This window comes from Peromyscus leucopus, chromosome 15 (genome assembly GCF_004664715.2).
Source record: "Peromyscus leucopus breed LL Stock chromosome 15, UCI_PerLeu_2.1, whole genome shotgun sequence".
NCBI lineage: Eukaryota > Metazoa > Chordata > Mammalia > Rodentia > Cricetidae > Peromyscus > Peromyscus leucopus.
Window position 1 is genome coordinate 38,956,237 of NC_051076.1, and position 23,566 is coordinate 38,979,802.

A 23,566-nucleotide genomic window follows, 5' to 3' on the forward strand; every position below is an offset into this window, starting at 1 on the left:
AACTAAAATAACAATTAAAATACACCGTTACCTAATCCAGTGGGCCTTTCCCAGGCTTTATTTTCCTTATTTTTAAATGTTAGCTGTTATTGGTTGATACTTTAGTTTTGAGATTTTTTTTTTCTCATCTTAAATGATGTCATATTAAGTCTCAATTTTCTTCATTGGTGTCTTTTCCTTCTACACAACTATTACTGTTTCTCAAACTTTGGGGACTCTTTGAATACCACTGCTAATGTTGTTGCAAAGTATTTTAATTATACAACTTCATGGTCCTAAATATGTAGCCTTGGCCCTAAGACCTTCAAGTCCTATTTCTAGCTGCCTACTAGAAACCTCCATATGTATAATATATTGAAACTTCACACTAAGCACATATATGGTACTATAAATAAGTAAAATCATGTAGTATGTATTTTCTGTATCATATATGCATAAATTTATGAAAGTCTGTAATTTATTATGATGAGTAAATTCATTTTTCACTTTCCTTAATTTCAAACTCCCTAGGAACCCAGCTTGATACATTTCCAAAACCTCCAGCTAGAAGGAACTAAGTATTGGTTCATTTGTCCTGGCTGGTTTAAGATGGACTTTATGGACTTTAAGATGGCCATAATCATAGCAGTTATACTTTTCTTTCATAATTTTAAAGAGGTGGTTATAAAATGATGCTACTTTTACTTTGATTTCCTGGGACTCACTATCATATGAAAAAAATTAATTTTGGAATTTCCTTTTTGTTCCCCTATTCCTCCTCTTCTCATTTTTCAACCTTAGACATAGGTGAGGTTTTCTATTTCCATTAAAATGCTTTCCCCAAACTGAAATTCCACATGAGCTACTGCACTAAAAAAGCGACGAGCCCTGCAGACTCCTGTTCTCATAAGCACACTTGTTTCCATAGAATGAAGATGCCGGGGACTACACGTGCGTAGCCGCCAACGAGGCTGGGGTGGTGGAGCGCAGCATGAGCCTGACTCTGCAAAGTAAGCTGTTGCGCCTGTCCGTCTGTCCGTCTCCCGCAAACACAACAGCAGGAATGTTGCCTAATGGAGAAGGACCATTTCCTTGAAACCCGTAACACGTTCCTTGAGCAGGAACTTTCACAGTGTGTCTAGTTTCCTTTTCTGGTGAGAATGGAGCAGTGGTCATGAGCCATTACACCAATATACTTCTGTAGAATCCTTTTTCTGCTCCTGGCTGACACCCACAGTTGGTAATACAGTCACAGTGTCCTGGTGTCAAACCTTTGACAACAGGGAGTACTCTCTGTGGTTCACTACACTCTTGCCTCGTGCGTACAAAGAGATCATTTTGCATGCTTTTAAAATATGTACTAAATATATTGTGGGAGAAATAAATCTATCCTCAATAAAAGGAAACATGTGTATTAAAAATAAAGAGTAATTTAAAGGAGCTCAAGAGGGCTTCCAGGCAGATTGGCAGCCATCTTCCATGAAATAGCTGTGTATTCTGAGTGGGATTCTTTATTCTTCGTGGAGTCCCTCAGGGAATGCCATCGGCCATCAGAGCTTCCAAAATTAGAGAAATATGACAGGTTCTGCTGACCCAGGTCAAGAAAAACGTCATCAGATCTGCTAACATACAAATCCTGACTGGATCCTTTCAACAACTAACATAAAAAGGCCAAAAATATTATTGACATTAAGATCAAAGCACAGAGCAGTGTTTTCATTCAGATAAAATGTTTACATTTGATTGATGATTCCATAAATGATGTGCTTTATTTGACCATGAAATATGTACACATGGAATTTTATATTTATTTTACCTTTTAGCTTCATAGACATCAAATTAAGATTCTAAGTTGAACGACATAGTTCTCTTGGCCTTGGTATCATGAGTGGACAAGCTTATTTAGTAACTTTATTGGCATTTAGTGTGAATGATAAACCCGAAGTACTTGCTTTATTTGGCATTAGTTTGCAAGTACATGATGTTATCTAAATGTGAGGAAGTAAATGAAAGCAGAGGCTGTTTCTCTGTAGATGTGAACATTGGTTGAAAGGTGAATTAGTGGTATGGCTCTACATGGTACACATGGTTCTATACGGTAGATATAGAAGAGCAAGGTGCTGTGGGACAGTTGCGAAGACAGCAGAGCTAAGGTGAGGAGGTGACTTTTCTCAAAGGTGTATCAGTAATGCCTTATAAAACACTAGCATATAAGTGTTTCCTTCCATTTTTGCTTTAACCTTCCCAGGAGGCACACTTCTCTATATAAAATAGGCCGCCCTCATGCAGAAGAATCTAATGCTTTTTTCCCCTGTCACTGAGTGAGTCTGCCCCTCCCAGTTCAACCTCACTATCACTGTGTGATTGTCCCACAGTTTGTAGCATGAATCTTAAAGAGTCTTATTAATGAAATCAAACCTGAACCAAGTATTGGGGTGAACACAGGAAGATCAGAGAGACAGAACAAGCCACAGCTAACCTCACCTGGCCAACTTCTCAGCTGGTCTTGTTTCCTCAGACTGGAACCCTCTGTGTCCTCATATCTGAATGGCTCTCAGCTGAACTGTGCTGCTCAAAACCTAAAAGCTTAACCAGTCAAAATGCTTCTAGTTTCTGGTCTTCATGCCTTATATACCTTTCTGCTATCTGCCATCACTCCCTGGGATTAAAGGCTCGCTTTGTGGGATTAAAGGTTTGCTTTCTGGGATTAAAGGTGTGAGTCACCATGCCTGGCTGTATCCTTGAACACATGGATTTCTGCCTCTGGAATGCTAGGATTAAAGAAGTGTGCTACCACTGCCTATCCTCTATGTTTAATATTGTGGCTGCTCTGTCTCTGACCCCAGATAAGTTTATTAGGGTGCACAATATTTTGGGGAACACAATATCACCACACACAGTTCTCCTTTTCCACAATGTCCTTACTGGCCTCTGCTCACTCATTAAACTGAAAAGATGTCTGAGATTCTTGGGGGTAAAGGAAAGCATAGGTTTTAGCAAGCACTGAAAAAACGTTGTGAACTACCACCCCATTCCCTGGGTCAAGCATCCTTTCTAGTCATGAAAATGCCAAGTCTAACTCCATGCTGTGTCTCTCACCAAATGGAGGTATCTTCTCCCTGCTGAAGGGACCAGCCTCCATTTTGAAAATGTACTTCAAGATCTTCCTCCCTAAGGAAGCCTCTCCTGAGTTAAGTTTACAGGCATGTAGAATGATACAGACAGAAGTATCCTGCCAGCAGCTGCATCTGACTCCTTTTTTTTTTCTGTGAGTGTATGTTAAACTTTATTAGATACTGCCCAACACTACCCCCAAGTGCTTGTCAGAATTTATAGTCTCATAGGAATGTAAGCCACGCTCTCACTAAACTAGTTGAATGCCTCTGCCAGTTTACTCATTGGCTTTCTCTTTCTCTGACAGTCAATCAAGTTAGGTCTGTGCATGTGCTCTTTGGCCAGACATATAAATATCTTCATAAAGTACCTGTTTTTTCTTTTTAACACATCTGGTCCTTTCCAGGAACTTCACTTGGGTTTGCTGTTCCTGTCCAGATGCTGACAGAAGCCTCTCCCTTCTCCCGAAACTCCTTCCTTTCATTGCTAGGATTCCTGTTTCTTCTCTATTGATTGCTCCGGTGGTCAGTTCTTTGTATCGCTTATAAACCAGCCTTCTGCCCACCTCTTTGTACCCTTGTTTGCATGTCACATCATCTCTTTACCATGTCACTTTCTCTTTTGAAGCCATCTCATCCAATTAGGAAAAACAGATCCACATTCCTTGCCAACATCTCGATTTTGAGATTTCTGTGTGGATGTGTCTGAATCTGCCTGCCATCTAGGCCTGTTTATGTGAGTGTCTCATAGATACCTCAAGGCAATGTCCTAAAAGAAAATACAAATCACCACCCACTCCCCACTGCCTCCCATCAGATCTCTTCCTTCATTTGTGTGTTATTCACTTATCTAAGCACAAACCTCATTGCCCAACTCAAAACCCCACAATCATCATTTTTTCTCTTTAGTTCCTACTACTCAATATCAAAGCCCTATCATTCTTTTCAGAATAAAGTCATCACATTTTAATAAGATAAAATGTTTATATAACCCCTTAACAACTGAGAGTCACTGTCTACTTTCCTCACAGGTCCTCCCATTATTGCTCTTGAGCCAGTGGAGACTGTTGTGGATGCTGGTGGCAGAGTCATATTGGACTGTCAAGCAACTGGTGAACCTCAGCCAACCATCACGTGGTCCCGCCAAGGGCACCCCATCCCCTGGGATAACCGACTCACCATGCTTTCCAACAGCTCCTTATACATCGCGGCTGCTCGCAAGGAAGATACCTCTGAATATGAGTGTGTTGCCCGAAACTTGATGGGCTCTGTCCTTGTCAGAGTGCCTGTCATAGTCCAAGGTAAGTAGGAAGCAGAACCCGAGACAGCTCAGATTCCCAGTCTCCTTCTGGTTTATCAGCTAATACGATTAAAACAACACAGTTTAGAGTCTTCAAAGGCCATGCTAGCCATTCAGAATCCTAAAGTAAATTTTCATTCAAAACTAAGCAAAAATTTTCAGAAAGTGATGTATATGATATATATATATATATACATATGTATATATAAAGGGTAAGCAATATGGAAACTTTTTTATCTTTTACTTTCCCCATAGCCATGACCACTTGAGTCAGCAGAGGATCTGAGAGGGAATTTTATTGAGTTAACCTCTCACTTCTAGATATTAATTTTACCCTTAGAGCAAAGCTTCCATGGCTGTTCCTCAGCAATCACACGCAGCTCTACAGCCAGCATGCAAACTCAATGAAATGAGACTTCGACGTGTTCACTTGCCAACCTGAGACGACAACACCCCAATGTTTCATTTGCAGTGCATGGTGGCTTTTCGCTGTGGTCCGCCTGGAGGCCCTGCAGCGTCAGCTGTGGAAAAGGCATCCAGAAGAGGAGTCGGCTGTGCGACAACCCACGTCCAGCCAACGGTGGGAGGCTGTGCCAAGGGTCAGACTCGGAAACACGGCACTGTCAAAATAAGTTGTGCCCAGGTATACTTCTGCAGGTGTTCAATAGATTGGAGTGTCTATTCTTTACCTTTGGGCTGCCTCCGGGTTAGTGCTTGCCATTTGAATTTACCTGATGGTGTAATGGTTTTACCTTCCTGTAGTCGACGGTCACTGGTCAGAATGGAGTTTCTGGGAAGAATGCACTAGAAGCTGTGGGCATGGCAACCAAACCAGGACCAGAACTTGCAGTAACCCATCGGCTCAGCATGGCGGGCGGCCATGTGAAGGGCATGCTGTGGAAATCATCATGTGTAACCTTAGGCCTTGCCCAGGTGAGGACACACCAGCCAAGCTTTTATATATTAATTCCTGTCCTGGAGTTAAGATCCTTTCTTCCTTCATTGTGAAAAGATGTTATGGCTTCCATCTTTGGGAATCTGCCCACTCTCTGTGTTCTTTTCCTGCTTTACAAAGAATGTTGTAAAGAAATGACTCTGTTGTGGGAAAATATCTCACTCCACAGAACAGGAAAGTGGTTACACACTTGGTGTATTTTTAATCATGCACAAAAACTCAAATATATACTAACTCACAGATTTGAAAAATGGTGGGGACTTCAGGTGACATCTTATCTAGTCATCCATTTTCAGGTAAGGAAATGAGTTTGGAGGGGTTAAATACTTGCCAGGAAGTGTGCTAATGGAGAGGAGCATGCTTGCAGCTTCTCGTGTGCTGTCTTGCTCATCTGCCTTGCCAAGGAGGTCATGCCAGATGTTTGGTACCCCTGCTGTTGCTGACTTCATATTCCATGCCCCTTTCAGATTCAACTGACAGAATCAAACTCACATAGGCAGAGAATTCTTCTTTCAGGTATACCTGAATGCAAGGATTTGGCCAGTGCTTCTACTGTGTGTGTTTTCCATCTCTCATCTCTACTATCTTTTCTTTGGCTTCATCCTCCATACAATTCTTTGAGTGTGTGGAAAAAATGGTCACAGGCAATGAGTGGTTCACAGTGACCTGGTCATCTCAGACCTCAGAGGGAAAAAGTTCCTCTCTCTGAAATTCATTTCGGCTTCTGGGAATTAACTGTGTTTGAGTTTAATTTTGTCACCTGTTTTGTCTGAACGAAATCTAGGAGGTGAGCCCTTTGGTGCAGCTTGGAGGCCATGCTCATGTAGGTAGTCAAGGGGTACTGGGAAAGAGGTCCTTGTTGTGAACCTCTTAGGAAAGACCTGTAGAAGAGAGGAAGGACTAGTCAAGAACGTTTCATTTATTCTAGACTCTTGACAATGTTTATTATGTACTCTGATTTGATGATATCTGGATCTCTAAACACTTGAATGGGTAGAATATGAAATGTTCTATTGAACATAGACTATTAAGTAGAGAGTAAGTTTTAACCTTGATAAGCATATTGAATAAACTCAAAAGAGAGCATTAGTGGAGCAAAACGGAGAGAGAATCATCAAAAAAGATAAAGCTCCCTCAAAAAGAAACAGTCACTGAATTGTGTATTGTAACTTGCTATGCACATGAGGAAAAGATTAGAAAACAATGGGAATTTGTTAACTAATTCATTAACTAAGGCTGCATAGATGGTAAAAGGGAGTTGAATATTTGAGCCCAGACTGATGCAACGCCCAAGTCTATTTGCTTGGATCTGGGATACTTTACCAGAAGTTTGGTTTTATTTCTATTGTATTTCAAAAACAAAGTACTGATCTGGGCATGGTGGTGCATGCCTATAATCTTCTCCCAAAATAAACAGGCAGGCAGACAAACAAAGCCCACTGCCCTGAAGTCTTTAACATGAGTAAAACATCAAGGGTTTGCTTTAGTCTCTAAAGTAAATGGCATTAAAGTAAAGGAAATATAAATACCTAATTAGAGAGTTTATATTCCATTGTCAGCTTAGGAAATTATAGAATGAAAGTGTTTGCAATTTGTAATGAAAGTGTTTATAATGAAGGGTATTTGTAATTATATTTAAATAAGTGTTATCTTTTCTCTCCATGTTTGATAACTATTTGCTTACAATTATTTTGCCCACCGTTTTATTGATCTACTATTTGGGGGCCTTTCCTTAGTTATGCCACAATCTATAAGCCAGTTGAATTTAGCCATTGTTTGGGCATGCTGTTAGTAGTGCCCCTGAGACAGACAATGAGTGAGAGTCATGCCTCTTTTCAACTGAGTGCTTAGTGACGCCACCCTAGTGGGTAGATGCCAGCCATGGAGGCAGTAGGATGTCACAAAGCTAGCAGGTGCTACTATTTCCCCTGATAGTATGTACGTGCAGGGATGCTTTACAACCACATAAACATTTTATCAATCTTTCACCCACTAATGTTGGTATCCATGTGATTATTTCCTGCATAAGTTACTCTTATGCGTCTCATAAAATACTGATTTTTTTCCTGTTGTGTCTTGTATAGCTGTTATCATTTTATGTTGCAAAGAACATTTTGTTTATTATTTCTTTATTGACTTACATCAATAAAGACTCATTATTCAGTAGTGTAATGACTCAAGTATTTTTCAGGGGGTTCATAATACACCATTAATTTATCTATTATTATGCTCAAAATATCCTCGATTTGGTTTCAGAAGATTCAATGCACCCTGAGTATTGAGCTTAACACACAGAAGCTAAGCCACTGGCCGAGAATTGCACAGCCCATAAGGACTGAGCGCCCTCTGGCCCCAGGGCTTCCCCAGAGTGGCTATTCCTGGCCTGGGCCTATGCTGCTCTTCACAGAGCTTCCACCTATTACAACAAATGCACTGGCTGTAGTTTGAAATCCTATTTAGCAGTTCTTCTCTGTGTCTTCTTTGTGGATTGGTTTGGCTATTTAGGAGGTTTTCGGAATCTGCCAAACATCATGATTCTGTATGCTTTCTCTGGTTTACATTATCTTTCCTCATTTTCTTTCTTTCTTTTTTTGTGTTGTTTATCTCTCTATATAAAAGAAGTTTTCAATTCTACTCCATCTTATGTCATAAAAGCTAATCTTAGTTAGGGTTTCTTTGTGAATTAAATATAAAAAGTCAAAACATTTTCAAAAGGAGTTTCAAACTTCTGTTTGTGTAGTGTAGACTAGAAAGAAGACAGACATGACATAAATAAATGCCAGTCAGTTCTAGCCTCCTGTAATAATGCATTTTTATTTTACCAGAGGTTTGGACTTGGGTTAACTAACGTCCTTGAAATTAGGCTGTTTTCAAGTCCCTGGGTCTGCAGAACGTCTGAAGTGATGCAGTCGATATGTGAGGACTGTGAGCATTATAATCTCCGCACAGTGGTTTTCAATGCTCCCTCCCAACTTCTTGGGGTTAGTCAGTATTGTCTGAGGACAAACTCTTGTTGAGTACAGTAGGTCCATGTGATTGTGATTGCCGCTGTCTAAAAAGCAAGAGAATAAGTAGCCACCTTAATCAGAGATCAATTAATTATGAGAAAATGCAAGATGTTTTAATATTTTCTTTAAAACCAGAAAAATTAGAATCTCATTGGTTGATTTTAATATTTCAGTTTCTTAGAAGTTATGTTGAGAATACTTAGATGCAAGTCTTCACCTCACTTTTGGTTCATACCTCGGTAAAGCTAGTAACCAAAGAAGCATACTTCATGAGCACCATATCTAGAAAGCTCTTTGAGGGAAATCTGGCCTGATACTGACTCTTGCATAAGGGAACCCACAGTGCTGATTCTCAGCCCACGCACCTGGTAGGAAGCGGCAGGCTGTTCCAGTCCTGTGGTCTGATGCTGTAATGTGTTAGCTACCAAAAGGAAGTTCTTAATTGCGCTCTTTGGAAACTACTGGTCAGTTTTGCTTCTGTTGTTTAGCACGTAGGTGAGTGTGTTATTCAGAATTTCTAGTTCATGAACATTATGTAATGGAGAAAATTGTTCAAAGACTTAGACCTGTGCAAATCACCCTGTTGTCGAGAGATCCAAGAACATACTGAAGTGGGAAGCTAGGCCACATTTAGAGATGCACTCTTGCAGTCTTGGGTCCAAATAGCATTGTTGAAAATGTCTTGTTACCCACAGCATATCAAGATCTGTTAAACAGACTTGCTTCTGGTCTCTTCTGCTCTCCCTAGAGTACCAAATGTTCACAAATGCTTAGCTAGGTCTTTAAACACTCAGGTTCTGTTTACATATGGTTACTTGATTAAATTTGATTTTAATAAAATAGCCTCCTTTGAATAATTGTAAGCATTTATTTTGGCATTAGTTAAGCCTTCTGAATGTCCCTGGACACAATTCCCTCTGAAAACCAAACATGAGAAAAAGAGAACATCATTAGTTATATTTCTTTTGGTTCAACTTTAGTTATTTTAGATTGTGGGATTTTTTTTAACTCACTATGGAGTTAATTTATTTGCATAATTTTGTTATTTAAATAAATACGGTTCTGTGGCTTGAAACTGCCTCTGTTGTTTATAGTCCATGGAGTGTGGAGTGTTTGGCAGCCTTGGGGTGCGTGCAGCAAAAGCTGTGGGAAAGGCAGTCAGACAAGAACAAGGCTCTGCAACAACCCGCCACCGTCATTTGGTGGGGCCTACTGCAGTGGAGCAGAAACCCAGATGCAAGTCTGCAGTGAGAGACCCTGTCCAGGTGAGATGAGCAGAGACCACGCTTAGCTGATAACATCTGCCCTCACCCAACAACGTCACTAGCTGATAACATCTGCCCTCACCAACAATGTTACTAGCTGATAACATCTGCCCTCACCAACAATGTCACTAGCTAATAACATCTGCCCTCACCCAACAACATCACTAGCTAATAACATCTGCCCTCACCCAACAACATCACTAGCTAATAACATCTGTCCTCACCAACAATGTCATTAGCTGATAACATCTGCCTCACCAACAATGTCACTGTTAAAAATCACTACCAACAAGTTACTAGCTAATAACATCTGCCCTCACCAACAATGTCACTAGCTGATAACATCTGCCCTCACCAACAATGTCACTCACCCTAACATGACCAAGGTTTGATCTGCTCATATTTTTAAATTTATTTTTATTTATGTTTGGTGTGTGTGTGTATGTGTGTGTGTGTGTGTGTGTGTGTGTGTGTGTGTATGTGTGTATGTATGTGTGTGTGTGTGTGTGTGTGTGTGTGTGTGTGCTCCACCAGTGTGGGTACCTGTAAAAGTCAGAAGAAGGGGCACCGGAGTTACAAGCAGTTGTGAGCCACCCAACTTGGGTGCTGAGAACCAAACTCGGGTTCCCTGGAAGAGTCGCACACGCTTAACACCTGAGCCACCTCTCCATCCAGTTTCTCTGGTCATTTCTTAACATGGTCGTTTTCAGGTCGTAACCGAGCACATCTGATTTTCTGTTAATACAGTTGATGGCAAGTGGGGGACTTGGGCCAGCTGGAGTGCCTGCAGTGTATCCTGTGGAGGAGGTGCCAGGAAGAGAACACGGGACTGTTCTGACCCACTGCCACAGCACGGAGGGGGCAGATGTGAAGGGAGTGACGTCCAGAGTGATTTTTGTAACAGTGACCCTTGTCCAAGTGAGTGTTGGAAACAGTGAGTCAGCATCACTTATGTCGAGCTTTGTGAGGGCTCCAGACCTGAAAGTTATAGTATTTTATTGCTTGTTCTTTGACCTTTCATTTAGGATGCCAAAATGCTGTTTTGCTTTAGTGTGTTCTGAACATTACAGTCTCTGCTCGGCAAGAATGGAGACTGTGTTTCCCATATCACCTCTAGCTCATGGGATAGTTTAAATATAATAGCAGAGCAGTTGAAGGGAATCCCATCGTTATTAGAATATGTCTTCTAGAGACTGTCTCTAGTCAAAGCATTACCTCAGTCACCTCCTTTGGAAAGCTATTCACTTATTGATTGGTTGTCTTCTGTTTATTTCTTGAAGGGCTTTCCTGACTTGGGGATGGATGTCATGGTTTCTTTTACTTCTCATTGTTAGAGCTCTGTTTCATGTCAGATTATTTCATGTTGTAGCTCACGGTAACTGGAGCCCCTGGAGTGGCTGGGGAACATGCAGCCGGACTTGCAATGGCGGGCAGATGCGAAGGTACCGCACGTGTGACAACCCACGTCCTGCCAATGGAGGAAGAGCCTGTGGGGGCCCAGATACCCAGATCCAGAGGTGCAACACTGACATGTGTCCTGGTGAGCTTCTTAACTCCAGTCTGCAGGAGGAATGAACCTGTTCACTTAGTGATCATTGCTACAGCCCCGTCGCTTGCCTATCGGGAGTGTCCTAAGTGAAGATTTTAAAACTGATTCATTAATATTGAACATTCCATTCCTGTTCACAGTGGATGGAAGTTGGGGAACATGGCACAGTTGGAGCCACTGTTCTGTCTCTTGTGGAGGAGGCGAAAGGATGCGGAAGCGGCTATGTGACAATCCAGTACCATCTAAAAATGGCCGTTCCTGTCCAGGAGATGCCACCCAGGTATCCAGATGCAATACACAGGCATGTCCAGGTAAGTAAGTGAGCTGTGCTTTGGCAGGACCATGGCTAGCACAAGTGTGGAGTCTCCATGCAAATCAGAAAAAGCTACCATTTGGACCCCATAATGAATGAAACAGTGCCAGCTCTGGAAGGGAGAGTTCTAAAGACAATGTGCCCCCATAGCAGCACTTACAGCTGGGTTCTGGCCTCTGTTTGCTCCCTTGGGGCTTCTTCATGTCAGAGGACATATTTCTAAAAATTATAGGGAAACCAATATTGACCGCTCCATATGGTTGAAATGGGAAGATACTATTGGACCTTACAATGCTTTAAAGTTTTCTTTAAAAATAAAATGTCCCTGATAATCAAGAAGGCCCCTTTTGACAGGGTGAGAACGATTCACGGTGAGTGATTTTTTATATGTAAGTGGACAAGCTGGAAGGCGAAGCATCTACCACTTCAACTACTCAGCAAACATGCTCTATGCACAAATGATCATGGAGGGTTTGGAGACTCCCTCCTGGAGCAAGAGAACAGTTCTGCCTTCAGATGATAATGTGTTCCATCATCTAGATAGATGGACAGCTTGAGTCCCAGAATCCGACAAGATTTCAAGGAACCCAACCCTTTTCATATGTGTTCTTTAATCAAATTGTTTTGGTATGAATTTTACAGTGCTGTCAAAATTATAATATAGTTCTCAAATTTTCTCAAGTTAATTGTCTCATTGATATAGACAATAATGAATGCTCTATCTATAGCTCAAGATTGCTGAGACTCCCATCTCTAAAGGAGCTAATGTATACATACAAACATATACATACATACATATGTACATATAGGTGCGTGCACATGAGACACACACACACACACACACACACACACACTGATCTAGACTGAACAATATACCTCATTATTCTAGCAGTGACTTGCAACAAGGATTAGATGGTATTTTGTTGGTAAGATCTTTCTCTCTTTTAAAGAAGGAAACAGTAGACAAAAGAACATGGGTTTATATTATTAACAATAATATGATTGACTTGCTCTACAGTCAATATGTCAGGTGGAAGGCTGTGACTTTGTAGCCTTGGCCAGCATATCTCCAAGCCTCTGCCCTCACCCTTTGCCACTGGAGACCTCTGTCCCACTGTGTCTACTTCCATGTTCTTTTTCTACCTTCTCCACAATCGTACGGTAGTCGTCAATGAAAAGAGAATAGATTTGAAGTACTGTCACTACAAAAATAGTAGATATATGAGGTGACAAATATGCTAATTAGTTAATTTCATCTTTCCTCTTAATGTATACATATTTTAAAGCAACACATTATCTACAATAAACATACACAATTTTAAGTTATCAATTTAGATAGGTAAATGTCTCTACTCCAAAACACATTTTGAAGACAAGAAGATAATGTATTTAGTCCTCTCTCTCTAGACCTGTAGTGATGGTAGAGCTACATCATTTCTCTGAATTTTGTTTGCCCAGCCTGCAAACTGTGTCTATTTAAGGCTACCTTCTAGTACTGTTGATAGGAACAAAAGAGTTAATGCACATGAAGTGTTTACTGCCACATGTGACTTTCTCTATAAACTCAATGTAGTCATGGTTTCATCACCATCAACAAACACATGCTTTATTTGGACTGTGAGAATGGACATACTGTATTCTTTGGCTTAAGCAATAGTACTATGATGTTCACAGATCGGAGGGATACTAGATTTATGGGGATAATGGGTGTTATGTGAAAGTGGAATCTTTTAAAAGCCTATTAATTTTGCTTTCAAATTTGGATGCCCTAGGACTCTTTTGATGTCTGAGAAAAGATTTGTAGCATCTCTGCGCCCTGGCTTTCCTTTCCTTAGTGTAATGTTGATGGAATTGCTTCCTTCCCTCAATAGGTGGACCCCAGCGAGCCAGAGGGAGTGTTATTGGGAATATTAATGATGTTGAGTTTGGAATTGCTTTCCTCGATGCCACAATAACAGATAGCCCCAACTCTGATACAAGAATAATACAGGCCAAGATTACCAATGTGCCTCGAAGTCTTGGTGAGTCAACTCTATTTATGAGAATTTTAATAAACTTATTTATTACATTTATTTAATTAGTTAGTTGTTATTTATTTGTGTGTGCACACGCATTCATGTGTGTATCATGGTATATGTAGAGATGTGAAAGGGCAGCTTATGAGAATCAGTTCTCTCCTCCCACCCCGTGGGTCCCAGAACTTGAACTCCCGTCATCAAGTTTAGCCGCAAGCACCTCGATTCACTGAGCCATCTCACCTTCCTCCATACATTTCTTTTTAAAAACATACTTTATTTTTTAATCTTACTAATTTCACCTAAAGATTCTAAAGGATAAAACATTAAGTCATTGGTATAATACATTGTCTTTATCTCAAAGAGAAACTGGTTGGGGAGAGATCAAGTACATTAGTACATGTATGAAAATGTTGTAGTGAAACCCAGTATTTTGTATAGCTAGTATATGCTAGTAAAAAAGATACACAAAGATGTATTGATTGCACATTAGTCAACATTAGCATCCACTCTTGTGAATAATATACTATGACAATAATTGGCTGTAAATATTTTGCTCTGTAACTCTGTCTTTTTCTCTTAGGTCCAGCAATGAGAAAGATCATTTCTATCCTAAATCCCATTTACTGGACAACAGCAAAAGAAATAGGAGAAGCAGTCAATGGTTTTACCCTCACTAACGCAGTCTTCAAACGAGAGACCCAAGTGGAATTTGCAACTGGTTAGTGTCAGGTGAACGTAATATTCTACTAGATACAGACAGACAGACAGATAGACAGACATAGAGACATAGATATAGATACCTATATTAGATATAGATAGATTGCTATAAAGCTTCGTGACTAAGAACAATTTGGTGCATGCTCCCATGAAAAGTTATTTTAAGTTTTTGGTGCATATTACATGAATAATGTAAAAAGCAGTTTTATATTTTTCTGTCAGTGGATACTAGTACAAGGTCTGTAAGGGACTGTGTGTTATCAAGCAGAATAGTAAACTTGTGACCCAATAACTTCTTTCTCTTCCTTCCTGTGCCTTTGCCTTGAAACCTTTGAGGGGTTTAAAACATGAAGAACAAAGGAAAATCATTCTTGTTGTTAATCAGAGCCTTGTCTTTAACCATGAGTCACCTCATCTATTTATGACGATTCTTTACCTAACAGATGGAAGCAAAGCCCAGCACACTAATGCTTCCGGCTCTGCTTTTGTCCTAAGCATCGTGCGTTAGCCCTTTGCGGCCCTTCCTGTATTCACAAAGGTTCATACAAAGCTCCACTTCAGCCTCCGTGGAGTGGGCCAGTCTCCATGGGATTGACCTTTGAGGAAGAACGTGAGGGAGGGCTGCTCCTTAACCAATGTTTAATCAGTACAGAGGACAGGGGGGGCTTTTGATATCCATTCACATACGAAGATGCCCTTTAAACATTGCTGAAGCTCTGGAAAAAACAAAACCCTGTAGCTAGGCCTGTGGGCATTGCTGGTCCCTGGTGAAGTTGCCTGGCCCATATAATAGGCAGTAATTGTGTAGAAATGTTTGGTTATTGCTTGAGTCTAAAACATGAAACCTTCTGCATAACCAAATGCTATACTTTTACCAAATAGAATTTTGGAAGACAACTCAATAAGGCTAACTTTTTAATGGGAAGTGTTTGTGCTAACAATTCTCTTACATATTTATTTACATTTGAAATAAAACTATAATATTAGATCAGTCTTCTCTATGCTTCCACAAACCATATATATAGTAATAATAGCTGTTATTATTATTGCTGTGCAAACAAATGCATTGTCATTCCCAGGGGAGGTCTTGCGGATGACACACGTGGCCCGGGGCTTGGATTCTGATGGCGCTCTGCTGCTCGATGTCATTGTGAGTGGCTATGTCCTGCAGCTCCAGTCACCTGCTGAAGTCAGTGTGAAGGTAACAGGTTACAAGTTCTCCATGGTTATTAGTGTGCGGATGGGGGGGTGGGGGACAAAAGCCCTGTAGACAGAGCACAGGGGTCTTTGGTTCTTACTGCTTGGCTCTGGGGATAAATTACTACTCCAGCAAGGTTGTAAATAACCATCTGGTCTTTGCTCAGAAGTCTCCAGGGGCTCAGCTTTTACATCTCTCTGAGTGTTTTTATTGCCGAGTGTGGCAGAGCCAGAAGAGCCGCTGTGCTGATTTAAGCCACTTGTTAAGTTCTCTTCTGAAAGAGAGAACAGATCCCTGTAAGAAGTTTTTTGTGTACCATCGATAAAGAGGAGGGGAAAGGAGAGGGGAAGAGAAATGAAGTAATTATATTTTAATTTCAAAAATTTTTAACTTGAAAGAAATGGAAAAATAAAACACTTTGTGAACTTACAGAGTGGAGAAAATAGTCTCTGTACAACTTGCTTTGTTCCTGACCTACAACCACAGTGTCTTGTGAAACCACCAATTGTGACCATAAATTACAAACCTGATTATAATGAAAAGAATCAATCTAGGAGTTATTTTCCAGAAGACTACTGTACAGTTGCAGTTTTATCCAGAATTCCAGTGTTACTCTCTAAGGCTGCTGCTTCTCCCTCACGGCACACCTCACAGTACACTATGAAAAACGCCAGGTGCCATGTTGACCCTCAGTCCTTTCCCGTAGGATTACACGGAGGACTACGTTCAAACAGGACCTGGGCAGCTCTATGCCTACTCAACCCGCCTCTTCACCGTCGATGGCATCAGTGTCCCCTACACGTGGAACCACACCATTTTCTACGATCAGGCCTGGGGGAAAATGCCCTTCTTAGTAGAAACCCTTCATGCATCTTCTGTGGAGTCTAACTATAACCAGCTGGAAGAGACGCTGGGTTTTAAAATCCATGCTTCAATTTCCAAAGGTAATGTGAAAAAATCCAAATATCTGCTGCCATCTTGTTCTCTTTTCTTTTCTTTTTTTCGTTTTTCTTTTATTAATTAATTAATTGATTATTTTTTATGTGCATTGGTATTCTGCCGTGGGTGCCAGGTCCCCTGGAACTGGAGTCACAGACAATTGTGAGCGGCCATGTGGGTGCTGTGAATTGAACACAGGTCCTCTAGAAGAGCAGTCAGTGCTCTTAACCATTGAGCCATCTTTCCAACCCCGCATCTTGTTCCTTGTAAAAGCCTTGAAGATGTTCAACATAGTAGTTTGAAGGCCCAGACCTAGCATGCTGGAGCGCGGTTTTCCTCGTGTGCTGTGCTCTTTGTTTCTGTTGTAGGTTAGCCCTGTGTAAAGCTTGTTCAGTTGCGTTTAGTTTACTAGGATGCCGCGTCATAGTACCTGGCAGGATTGGTGTTCCAGTCCATCTTCTTAGAGAGGATTAAAATATACATTATCTGACTAAATAACTTTTCTTTAGATAATAAAGTCAATTTTTGAATAATGTATCTATCGATGAATTTTCAAAATCCCTGAAATATGATGTAAAGTACATCAGAGGTTAAGCTAATCAGAAATTTTCAGATTCTCAAAGCTGCTTTCTTTTAAGCCCTTTCTTCTCTTTATTGAATATATTGATGTTGTCACTCAGGAAGGCCCAAGTAGCCTGGATCAAGCAGAGAAACAATACAGAGAAAATGTGAAAATAAGAGTTTGTACAGACATGTCTTAACAGGCACTTAGGACTTAGATTGATGTAGCCATAAAGTTTATCATCCACACCACGACTCCTATGATAAAGGGACAATTACTACAATGGTATTTTTCCAGGAAAAAATAGAACATCTAGTTACCTTAGGTAATTTGTGGCTTCCGAAAACTGTGGGGCAGTAGTTATAACAATATTGTTTCTCATTCCTGGAAACTGTCATGTAATACATCATTTCTGAACTTCTTTCCATTTTCTAAAGATAGTCCCATACCTTGAAGTGCTCCCCTGTGATGTGTGCTTGTTTGAAGTGTCTGGTCCCCAGTATTCCTTCTCAGTCTTCAAAACCACTGCAGCAGTCAATTCAATATTCTGTGGCATTTGGGTTTTTTTTTAATTGACTTTTTTTGTAACTCCATTTTTGTTGTTGTTGTTGTTGTTGTTGTTTTTTGAGACAGGGTTTCTCTGTGTAGTTTTGGTGCCTGTCCTGGATCTTGCTCTGTAGACCAGGCTGACCTTGAACCCACAGAGATCTGCCTGCCTCTGCCTCCCGAGGGCTGGGATTAAACGCGTGCGCCGCCGCCGCCGCCGCCGCCGCCACCACCGCCACCGCCACCACCACCCGGCTCCATTGTTCTTTTTTAATATAAAGATATCTTCATAGCCAGGTAGAATGTTTACTATGCTTTACTTTTCATGTGAGTTAGTCTCAGCTCTCCTCTGCCGCATGACAGTAGTAGCAGATGACAAACGGAGTTTATTCCTCACTTATTTTACTCAGCAGTCCCCACAGTGCATGCATAGCTTTCCTTGGTGGTTATGCAAAAACCTTGATCACAAACTTTGTAGAGAAATAAATCTCATCACAGCGCCAAAATATTGGACGTGCCTCGGAGGAAAAAGTGATTGCTGACCACAGGCATGACTAGGTCTGCAAGTTAGGCTTAAATGTTAAATGTTAAGCCTAAAGCCACGTGAACAACTTTGTACCATCTGAGATTGTTACTGAGCAATCTGGGTCCCACAATATAGGCAAACACATTTAAAGACACTTCAGTTCTGTTGCAGCCCCTGCACCTGTGGTTCTATGATACGTGAATTACATTTGAAAGATGCACCTGCAGTTTCCCAGGAACCAGCAGGGGGCACACTTGCATTCTCGGTTGTTTAACACATTTTTGTGCTCAAAAATCTGTCCTAACGAAAATCACAGAAATAGCCCAACATAACTATTCTAGAGGTTTCACCTAGTGTTCTTTATAACAGAAAAATAATAAATAAACATTCTGGACGTTGGAAATAATATGTAAATTACGACACATGTTTAATAGCCTCTTAACGAATCATTGAAACAATTTTCAAGAAATAGTTAATTCATTCTTTTTCCTAACAGTTGTTGAGTGTTGGTCATGTACTAGACACTACTGTAAGTTTACACAAGTGAAGAGAATATTTATGGCATAATAATGATTGAAAAGCAGTGTGCACTGTGATAAAGCCTGCATTTTCTACACCTGGCTGATACTATGGAAATACTCATACTATTAAGAACAAACTTATTTGTCTTCCCTTGATAATTATTATAGAAAGTCAAAGCATCTACTGTGTGTGTGAGAGTGTTGACAAGCATGAATGTCATAGCACACATGTAGAGGTCAAGGGAAAACTTTCAGGAGTCAGTTCTCTCCTCCCACCATGGATACTTCTACATGTTAGGCTAAAGCCTAAAGCCATGTGAACATCTTTGTATCATCAGCCTCAGGTACCAGTTCAGGTCTTCAAGCTTGGCAGCAAGTACCTTTACCTGATGAATCATTTCATCAATCCAGAATATACATATGTATACATGTATATGTATATATAATTTGGTTTTTTGAGACAGGGTTTCTCTATGTAACAGTCTTAGCTGTCCTGGAACTCACTTTGTAGACCAGGCTGGCCTTGAACTCACAGAGATCTGCCTGCCTCTGCCTCCCAATTGCTGGGATTAAAGGCATGCACCACCACCACCCAGCTAGAATCTATATTTTTGATAAGCTCACCAAATGATTTTTTATTCATAAATCTTGGCAATTATTAGTCAATATTTTCATACTTAACATTTGAAGCATGGATTAATAGTGACTAGATGGAAACACCAGGTGTCAATGAACTGAATAGTTTGTTTCAACTGATAAAAGTTATAGGGGATTTTACTTTAGACTTTCAAATTTTCTACTATTATAATCCATTATTATAACCACAAACAAGTACTTTATGCTGTCTTCCACATTCAGATTAAAATCACAGTTATAATTCAAAATAATCTACTTTTACTATAATGTAAAGACTGGGGGGCCGATGAGATGGCTCAGTGGGTTATGGTTCTTAACACTGAGCTTGATGACCTGAAGATCCAAATGTGGAAGGGGAGAACCAATTTCTCCAAGTTATCCTCTGACCTCCATGTGAGCACTGTGGCCCACAGGCATGCACACAGGCATATATAAAAATTCAATTAAAAAAATGGGCTAGGGAGACATCTCAGTGGCTAGAGTGTTTTCTATACGAGCAAAAGGACTTGAGTTTGGATTGTCAAAACCCACTTAAATGCCAAACACAGAGAGGCACATGCCTGTATCTCCAGCACAGAAGAGACCAAAGGATCCTGGAGCCTCCCAGGTCGACTGATGTAGTAAAAATGGCAAGTCTGGGGTTCAGTGAGAGAGAGAGACTTTTTCTCAAAAAAGCAAGGTGGATAAGCAGAGGTTAGGGAAGACATCATAGCATCAACATCTGGATTCCACACACTCAGGCACAGACAAGTGTACCCATATACATGTGTGCAAACACACATACACTACATATACACATGGAAATAAAAGAATGAATAAAGGAAAATAATTTGTAATAAGATATCTTGTTTTAATGTGAGAATCTTTAGATAAAGAAAACTAGCCATATGCCTAAACTGACCTATAAAATCCTACTGTGCTTTTTTGGAGAAGAGAGGGGGCGGGGGACCTGAAGTAACTTAAAGAATTCTTTGTTACATTCTGAATAAAATGAAGGAGAATAAGATACAAATTCAACATGATAGTTGAATTCCTTAAAAATTCATTGCATATTTAAATCATGTGAAAATGTTTAGTATGTAGTATATATATATTCAAAGTTTCTAATGTTTAATTTATAGTACATACATTCAAGGCTTCGAATGTTTAATATGTAGTATATACATTCAAAGTTTCTATAATTGCAGTCTCCTTCCTACATCAAAGTCTTTCAGAGCAAGGAACAAATGGTGGGGACTTTCCTATACATTTTTGGAATTGTTGAAACCTGTCCCTGGGCCTTTCCCACTCACTGGGCTTTTCTTTTCAAAACTTTTTCCACTAGGAACTCCCTATAATAGCCTGAACTGACCTTTGTTGTTCAGTTTTCTATGTGCCCATGTTGGAACACCAAAATGTTAGTTGTTTTTTAATTTTTTTTGGGGGGGGGAGGGCTGCCATCCAGCTCTCAAATCACACACAGAAGCTTATTCTTAATTATAAATGCTGGGCCTTAGCTCGGCTTCTTTCTTGCCAGCTTTTCTTAACTTTAAATTATCCCATCTATCTTTCACCTCTGAGCCTTTACCTTTCTCTTTTTTCCTTTCTTTTCAAGACAGGGTTTCTCTGTGTAGTTTTGGTGCCTGTCCTGGATCTCACTCTGTAGCCCAGGCTGGCCTCGAACTCACAGAGATCCGCCTGGCTCTGCCTCCCAAGTGTGGGATTAAAGGCGTGCGCCACCACTGCCCAACTTACCTTTCTCTTACTTCTGTATATCTTACTTTCACTCTTACCCCATGGCTGGCTGTGTGGCTGTGTGGTTGTGTGGCTGTGTGGCTGTGTGGCTGTGTGGCTGTGTGGCTGGCCCCTTATTTTCTCACTCCTTAATCTCTCTTCATTCTTTCTCATCCCAGATTTCTCTTTCTATTTAGTCTCTTTGCCTTCCAGCATTGCCCATCCTTTCTCCTACCTTGCTATTGGCCATTCAGCTCTTTATTAGACCATCAGGTGTTTTATACAGGCAAAGATCAGAGCTTCACAGATTTAAACGAATGCAACATTAAAGAATGCAACACATCTTTGCATCATTAAACAAATATTCCACAGCATAAACAAATGTAACATATCTTAAAATAATAGTCTACGACAGACCTTAAACACACCATCTTCCTTCTTTACCCTTTCAGGTGCTAGGATTGCAGGCACAGGCCATCACACTCGGCTCTGTGCACTGAATTTTAATAATCTTCTTTATCATAATAACAGATAAGGAATCTCCTTCCACAACATTTTCCAAATGCTACCTAAGGAAAAATATCTCTCCCAATTATATCCCAAAATGCAAAGCTTCTATATGATAATAATGAATTATGTTTCTATGACATGATTTTTCTCACAAGTACATCCCCAACATGGAACCCTACATACATACTGGTTAAGTTTAAAGGATGTAGGAATAGGTTGATAACTGAACATAAGTTGTAATAACCAACTCAGCAGTTTAAAGTTAAGGGGACTTATTCCTTAAAACTGTCGCACTAGCTTTTGCTCCTAAGCAGTTTCTAAATTGTTACTCTCAGATGCCTCATCTGAAAACTAGTTATCAGGACAGCAGTAAGGATGTCAGGAGGCTTGAATGAAATGAAGCAGATAGTAACCTTTAAGCCAGTAGTTCTCAACCTGTGGGTTGGGAACCCTTTTGGGGTGAATGACCCTTTCACAGGGGTCACCTACTACCATTGGAAAACACAGATATTTACATTACAGTTTGTGACAGTAGCAACATTAGAATTATAAAACAGTAACGAAATAATTGTATGGTTGAGGGTCACCACAACGTAAGGAACTGTATAAAGGGTTGTAGATGGATCTTTCTCTGTCCTGCCAGCCTGCTTCCAAATAGCCACATGATAATTTATTATTAATTATGAAAGCTCGGCTGATAGCTTAGGCTTGTTTCTAACTATCTCTTATAGCTTAAATTAACACATTTCTATTAATTCACACGCTGCCACATGGCTTGTTACCTCATCTCCTACATGTCATGCTTCCTCCATGTCTCCTTGTGACTCCCTTCTTCTTCCCAGTGTCCTCTCTGCCTTGAAAATTCTGCCTAGCTATTGGTCATGCAGCTTCTTGTTAAACCAATCAGAGTGACACATATTCACAGGGTACAAAAAGATTATTCCACAGCATTAGGAAGGCTGAGAACCACTGCGAGGCATCATGTAGTTCACGCGCCAGATGCTTTTGCTCCATCCACCTTATTCCCACTCCCTCCCTCGTGCTTTGAATGCTCTCAGGAAAGAGATTCTTCCCAAGACCTTTTTCCTCATATCTACTTTAAATTTGCTCTAACTCAACCTGCCCATTGCCCTTGCCTCAACTGCTCAGAACAGGAAAACAGTCACACACAAGAATTTCAATTTCAAAATTCTCAATATTGCAAATGGAGAAGATTCACACACACACACCCCCAAAAAAAATGAGGACTCCTGCCTAGAATGTTAATTTTCTGTTAAGGCAATGAATTTCAGTTGTTTGCACACAGCATCCTTCCTTCTTCAATGAAAGTGTACCAGCGGTTAAGACAACAGGATGCATCTGTGGCTGTGCCTGGCATACACAGTTATCTTTGTGTTCTCTTTAACTATTACAGAATAAATTATTTTGTTTTCTTTCTATTTCTGTGTATAACTTAAACTGAAAAAAAATTTTCCAGTGTCAGCTTGCCAACATTCTCTGGACCAGTTCATTTAACTCCTGGTGGAAAAACATGAAGTTCTCCATCCTTGCATGTTTCCAATACTGTGTTTTCTTTATTTCCTCTTTGATGTATCTTCCCAGGGAAGGCTATACTGGGATGGCAGTGGGTGCCAGTGTTCTAACAGGCCAGTTAATTGTGCTTTCCTCCCTTCGGTAGGAGATCGCAGTAACCAGTGCCCCTCTGGCTTCACCTTAGATTCAGTGGGACCCTTTTGTGCTGGTAAGTATAGGAGTGAATAAAATATTTTCATTTCCCAATAGTGTCAGCAATGGTTATCTTTCCTTTACATTTATTTATTTAGTGTGGAAGGGGGCATGTGGTGGCTCCTGACAAAGCCATGGCTCTTCATGACAAAGTCAAAGGAAAATTTGTAAGAGGCAGATGTCTGGCTCCACTATGTGATTCCAGGGATCAAAGTTAGGTCATCAGGATTGAGAGCAAGCACCTTTATCTGCTGAGTCGTCTCACTGGCTCAACTAATAATTATCCTTTTGTGGACTGCTGCTACCATTTTCCTAGGTATTTAATCATCACAGCTGCCTACAAATGTTCTACTTGATACCTGAGGAATGGAGATGCAGAGAAGTTACACTGCTTAAGATTGCCTAGTATCAAATGACAGACTACATTTGAGGTTAAGTGGGATGACGACGCCCATACGGCTTCAGTTTGGCCA

At 40.4% G+C, this 23,566-nt stretch overlaps 1 protein-coding gene across 2 annotated transcripts in view; it reads left to right on the top strand.

Annotated features, from left to right (window-relative positions):
- The window catches only part of Hmcn1 (hemicentin 1), a 442,116-nt gene that overhangs the window by 394,105 nt on the left and 24,445 nt on the right, over positions 1-23,566 (top strand). For both annotated transcript variants that reach the window (XM_028874743.2, XM_037211335.1), the window contains 13 exons: positions 908-989; positions 4,124-4,393; positions 4,865-5,035; positions 5,155-5,325; positions 9,450-9,620; positions 10,368-10,538; positions 10,990-11,160; positions 11,310-11,480; positions 13,354-13,503; positions 14,081-14,218; positions 15,297-15,418; positions 16,122-16,359; positions 23,047-23,109. In XM_028874743.2, the coding sequence (XP_028730576.1) occupies positions 908-989; positions 4,124-4,393; positions 4,865-5,035; positions 5,155-5,325; positions 9,450-9,620; positions 10,368-10,538; positions 10,990-11,160; positions 11,310-11,480; positions 13,354-13,503; positions 14,081-14,218; positions 15,297-15,418; positions 16,122-16,359; positions 23,047-23,109 (2,089 nt within the window). The remainder of the gene's footprint in view (positions 1-907; positions 990-4,123; positions 4,394-4,864; positions 5,036-5,154; positions 5,326-9,449; positions 9,621-10,367; positions 10,539-10,989; positions 11,161-11,309; positions 11,481-13,353; positions 13,504-14,080; positions 14,219-15,296; positions 15,419-16,121; positions 16,360-23,046; positions 23,110-23,566) is intronic.